The 6,009-nt window shown below is 41.0% G+C and overlaps 1 protein-coding gene across 1 annotated transcript; it reads right to left on the bottom strand.

Moving 5' to 3' along the window:
- Positions 1-94: 94 nt before the first annotated feature.
- On the bottom strand, positions 95-5,085 carry LOC106166871 (UDP-glucuronosyltransferase 2C1). Its single transcript, XM_013545537.2, has 2 exons — positions 3,723-5,085; positions 95-1,009 (listed from the first exon to the last, which is right to left on the bottom strand). The coding sequence occupies exons 1-2, from the start codon at positions 4,683-4,685 to the stop codon at positions 458-460; spliced, it is 1,515 nt and encodes a 504-aa protein (XP_013400991.2). The 5' UTR covers positions 4,686-5,085; the 3' UTR covers positions 95-457.
- Positions 5,086-6,009: the final 924 nt, after the last annotated feature.

The raw sequence follows: 6,009 nt of genomic DNA, 5'->3' as shown, positions 1-6,009 counted from the left end.
GTGTGGGAATTCTTCTCCAAGTTTTAAAGAGACTGGGTATATTCGCCAAAGGTGGAGGGGAAAAACGGCCAAAACCACCATCTTAAAAGCGAAGGTAACAAGAAAAGTTTATTTTCGAATGGTACTAGCACAACTGATGCATATGTATTTTAATTTAGTGTCAAGAGGAAAATGTACATGTATACTACAGCGAGTCTATATATACATTGTATATACACGACTATGGCCATTGCTTCAGCTGTTACGACAAACACTGTGAATTAAAACCAGTTACACATGCTAATATAAAGGTGATATTATCCAGGAAACATGTCTTAAAAAGCGTTTATCAATAAAATATAAAATATCAAAGGTTGGTCGGCGCCTAACTACCATTACGAACGCTTAAGTTTAACTCTCTTCAGCAAGAGTCTAATTACTCGTACAGCCGCCTTAAACATACACACAACGAAAACCTTCAACAGATAGAGTAAACAAAGAATGCGGCGACAAGTGGAAAGATTATATCTAGAAGATAATATTGGTACCATGACAGTTTGAAAACCGCCTCATTGTGAAGAAATAATGGACCACGGTGGCGGATCACGTAGTCAACCCAGAATAGAAATTCATCTTTTCCAGATATTGGAACGTCTTGTAAAATTTCAGACATCTTTGCCGCATTTTGTTTGTATTTCTCATTACTTAGTACCTCGTTGATTGCTTCCTCTAGCTCTATCTGTGTCATTGTATGAAAGTCGATTAAAACCCCAATTTTTGCCCTTTTCACCAATTTAGCTGCATTATGATGCTGGTCTGCAAAAAGCGGCACTGCTACCACGGGCACAGCGTGGAACAGCGTCTCCCACGTGCTGCTGATCCCACAGTGCGTGATGAACAGCTTCATGGCGGGGTGAGCTAGAATGTCGTTTTGTGGAATCCACTCCATGATCTTGGTGTTTTCCCCTAAAGATGGTGGAATAGGTCCTTTGTATCGCCATAATACTTTCTGTGGAAACTTGGAAAATACCTTTTAAAAAATTCAGGGGATATAATATTAAGTTGTGGCACAGTTAACCAATAAGACAAGATGGAAATTCACTATATACCATATTTATCAAATGTAGACCTGATTAATTAAGTACGCAATTAAAAGATCACGCATAGAAGCGTGCAGATGTAATATCTGCTTACATGCAGAAAAGAACATGAATTTGGCATCAAAATACAGGGTTACTTCTTAATATGGAATATTAATTTTTGGCGGGTTAATTTTCTACAAAATATTTATTTTCTCTCTAACTATATACTTTAAATCCAAAACTGAGGTGTCAGTCCATGTGTAGCAAGGTGTGTTAACTAATTACCACACTCTCGAAACAATTGATGCATGTAGTTGCATGTTCTGTGGTCAGAAATGTGAGGGGTGGTCTTTTCTGCAATTTCTGCCCTTGTATAAAAACGCATGGGTTTGGCCAATCTTTGGAGTGTATTTACAAAAGCAACAAAGGGATCGCTCTGAAACTTGACAGGTACCTTAGAGAAGACATGGTCCGACAGCTAAGCAAAGCAGCTTTCTATGGGATTCTTGCTCTCAGAGAAAATGGCCAGAAACAGACAGCCATTGCCATGCAGTGCAACATTTATCAGAAACCGTGAGTAAAGTCCTTCAAAGAAATGCTACAACAGGGGCACCTACTCCAATAGCTCAACCAGGGTGTCCGCGTAACACATCAAGAAGACAGGATCGCCTTCTCCTTAGAGTGTGCCGTGTTGGTCGTACAAAGACAACCAGTGTCCTCAGAAGAGAGTGGCAGAATGTCATTCAAACGCCTGTTTCAAGGTCCCTCGTGAGTAAGAGATTACTTCAAGCCGGTTATTTTGCACGAAGACCAGTACGAAAACCACTTTTAACAGCAGGCCCCCGTTTCACAAAAAAACTTAAGTCGGTTTCCCTGACTAAGACCTTGGTTACCAACGTAATTAAGTCGTTACGTCACTAAGTCCCGTTTCACAAAGAATCTAAAAGGTCGCTTACGTCGTTTTTTTCTTAGCTGCTAGTCGACGATGTCTAGCCTCGTCGGGAGGAGACTTAAGTCGGCAAGCTCAACTAAAACTCGGTAAATGAGAGCATTAACAACAAAAATTTGGAAAGAACATACCTCCTTCAAGATATTGTGTTATAATATAATTGAATAACACTGACTATTATGGAATATTGAAATAAAAATAAACTGCCACTTCACGCAGCCGATTGCGTGTTTGTTTATGTTTTTGACCGCAAGACGTCCGTCAGCAGTGTTCCACGACAAGCTAATGTTTAACTGTTACTTTGAAGTTCTATCGAAGTTAACCTAATCAATAAAGTTCAAAAACAAACTTTGTTTGTGTTTTGGCTGATTTTTATTGTTGATAAACGATCGTTCTCGGCCGAAAGAGGCCATGAAACGTCATGTCTTGTGAAACTTTTGAAACTTTACACCTCCTTTTCTTGAAGAGTTTCTCGTGCGCGTCGACTACGGTAAGCACGCATAGCTAAGACGTTAGATTCTTTGTGAAACACTCCTACTCGACTGCAGCGTAGTCGACCTAGCTAGGTCACCCAGCCCGAGCTAGTCGACTACGGATTTAAGATTCTTTGTGAAACGGGGGCCAGGCCATACACAGCGACGTCTGCAATGGGGTGAGGATCACGTGCGTTTGCAGCCAAAACACTGGAATCACGTCGCTTTCAGTGATGAGGCCAGATATGGAGTCTTTAGGGTTGACGGTCGAATCCTTGTCCGCCGACGTGTACGAGAGGCGTAAAACGATGATTGTGTACTGCCTAGGGTGCAAGCAGGGGATGGTAATGTCTCTGTTTGGGGAGCATTTCATGCCCTTGCCCAGAACCAGTTGGTTTTTCTAGGAGGCAACCTCAACCAGTGTTCCTGCAGAGACATTCTACAGCAAACAATGCTTCGATTTGTAAGAGTCATTTTCAGGAACAACTTTGTGTACCAAGACAACTGCGCAACCCCACATCGAGCTTGCAGAGTCGCTGTTTTTCCTCAAAACCAATGGGTCCAGCAACTGCCCTGGCCTACAAACTCCCCAGATATACAGGTAATCCCAATTGAAAATCTGAGCGGAAGTAACTCACAGAATTAATAGCTATGGTCATCGGTCGGTAAATAGTGATGAACTGCGACAGGCTATTATCACTGTGTGGAATGATATACCCATCCAAGCTCTATAAAACTTATCACAGGGTATGCCAGGTAGGATGAGGGCGCTGCAAGCGGCTGCTGGAGGTCATACCCGCTATTGATGACTTTTCATGGTTTACTGTAATGATTTCTTTGATTGTGTAACATATCACTGTCCGGAGGCTATCACTTTCTTTAATATTTTAGCTTATAGTTAATACTGACATCAAACTGTTGATATGGTTTTCTGGGGGTGTTCTTTTCTTTTGAATGACATCTTATGTCAGAATTAATATTATTGCCCAAATTATCTCACAATAGAAGACTGGATATTTTTATCACTCAATGACATACTTTTTTGATGAATCAAGCCAAAAAATATGTAATCAGCACTCAAAAATAACAATGATAAAAAATATCCCACTATTAAGTAGTAACCCTGTAATTCAGACAATTACGGACAAGTACCTGGAACTAGCAGGACCCACTTCAATACATTAATAATGATTCTTCCAATTGGATGCATAACGATTTCTATATATGTAAATTGTTCACCTTAGCAAATAGTTCTGCTGTCTCCTCTTCCAACGTCGGCATCATAGATCCAAAACTCATTAGTATAACCCCATGATGAGCAGATGACATGAAAGACAGAAGATCGGACGATAGAGGGCGCGGCGAGGTCCACTGTAGCCCGGATATGGTTTTTATATGAGGCATGATAGGTCTAGGGAAGTCAAGGGCATAATGAGTATTGGCTGCGATAATAATAGAGACGTTTTCAAAGCAACGATGAATTGGAGGAAAGTTATAATCGGGCAGAAACGTTGACAGTAGATTTCTTATGTCTCTAATGTAATAGTAGTTATAAAATGTATTTGCAGCTATCCAAAGCATTGTATTTCTGAAGCGCTCCATGTAGTTCATATTGTTTGTAAAGCCCACGCTATTCATAGGAGTTGTTGCTGGATTCACGGGATTTTGATTTACAATCCACAAACCCGTTAATCCAAAGTTTGAATACATGACAGATGGGAGCTGTAAATAATGCACGAGTATTGCAGAACATAATTCCAAATAATCAAATATGAACAAAGAAAAGTTTCCTCTTTTGATATTATTCATAAGTTGTTTGTCAGACAACATGTGTTTACAAGTTTCGCGATTAGATTCGGATAGTATATAGAGTAGAGTAAAAATGTCGGATTTCACCAACCGCATCATTGTTTTGAAATCCAATAGCTGAGGTGGTTGTGATCCGTCGGTGACGGTAACGCTATACGCCTCCAATACAACGCCGGGTAGGGGTCGCCAGGGTGTGTAGTCGGCCCTGACTATCATGGTCACATTATGGCCATGTTCAGTCAACATCAAGGCCAACTTCTCCATATTCATAGCTCTGGAGGTGTGAATTGCTCCATACGGCAGCATGAGAATGTTGTCTCCATGACAAGAAGTGGTATAGTACAGTAGACCTAAAAGGAAGCTGGGTCCTGGTCTGTAAAGAAACTGGAACATAGCACTCGGACAGGCAAATAAACAGATGCAGTTATATTTATACCTCAACGCTCTCTCTCTCAAAAGCACATCCACAGTCAAATTAATAGTCCTATGTTGAATTGTTTGGCTCCTGTTCCTAGACAAACTAAAGTTGAACACAGTAATAAACCCACAGAGAAAAATAAGGACGCAGCAAGGTCAGATCCATACAGGTAGTTCGACTACTGCCTCGTTTGTGACCTACTTTGCACAATGTATATTATTTTACATATTGGGCAACCTTGACTTACAATAGAGTGAAGCTTACTCAATTTCAGACTGCCTTATGACTTGCAAGAGAGTAAGCCAGAGTAATCGAGTAGGCCAAAGTTGCCCACATCATTGTTGACACAATCTATTCTAAGCTATAAGAAAGACTGTTGACACGCTCTATTGTACGTCGTAGTTGCCCAAAATTTATTGTACAGGACGCCCGCATGTGCGCTTAACTGTTTGGTATGTACACCATTAAGACATATTTGATACGCCTGTTTGAGTACAACGGCACTTGAGCGATCAAATACGGACTGTGTCCGCTGCGCGTTTTAGCGTTACTGTTTGTATACAGGGCCGTAGCCTCCGGGGGGGTGGGGGGGGGGGGGGCAGGGGGGGCATCTGCCCCCCCACCCTGGGATTTGAGGTGCAAAAAAAAAAAAAAAATAAATCAATAATCGCAAAGGTAAAAAAAATAAATGCAAAGCTGGTATCAATTCTGTGAGAAAATACAGTCATGGCCACTAGACAATCATTCAACAATCTGTTTACAAAGGTGTACTGTTTTAGCCAACTCAGTTCATGCCGAAAAGTCCAGTTGGCGTGTTGTGTTGAAAAAATGACTGTACTTATGGCAAAATGAACCCACAATTTCTGACTTCTGATTGAGCAATAAATAACAGTTAAAATGCACCAGAATGCAGTATTATACATACAGTTTTTAAAAATTTTCCACACCATGGGAGGGGGACACCCCCTCCCACCCCCTCCCCCCTCGGGGGCTTCGCCCCCTCGTTTCCGCTTACTGCCCCCCCTGGCATTTTGCTCAGGCTACGGCCCTGGTATACCCGCTTATTGAAGCAAATTTAGGTGCAAGCGCACTTTTACCTGAAAGATGAGACGAGACTTAAAATCAAAACATATAAGATTTTCAAAAACAAAGAAAACAAGGCAGCAAAGCTGTCAAATGTACAGGCAAAAAACAGAAAATAACAATGCACAAAATAGGCTATTGTCAATTCTGATGCAAAAGTACATTATGTATTATAACTGCAAATTCAACATCAAATTTTAATTATGCTCATACCGA

This window comes from Lingula anatina, chromosome 3 (genome assembly GCF_051362555.1).
Source record: "Lingula anatina isolate TDL-2025a chromosome 3, LinAna3.0, whole genome shotgun sequence".
Classification (NCBI taxonomy): domain Eukaryota; kingdom Metazoa; phylum Brachiopoda; class Lingulata; order Lingulida; family Lingulidae; genus Lingula; species Lingula anatina.
Note: the sequence above shows the minus strand (reverse complement) of the source record. Positions and strands in the feature narration are given on the sequence as shown.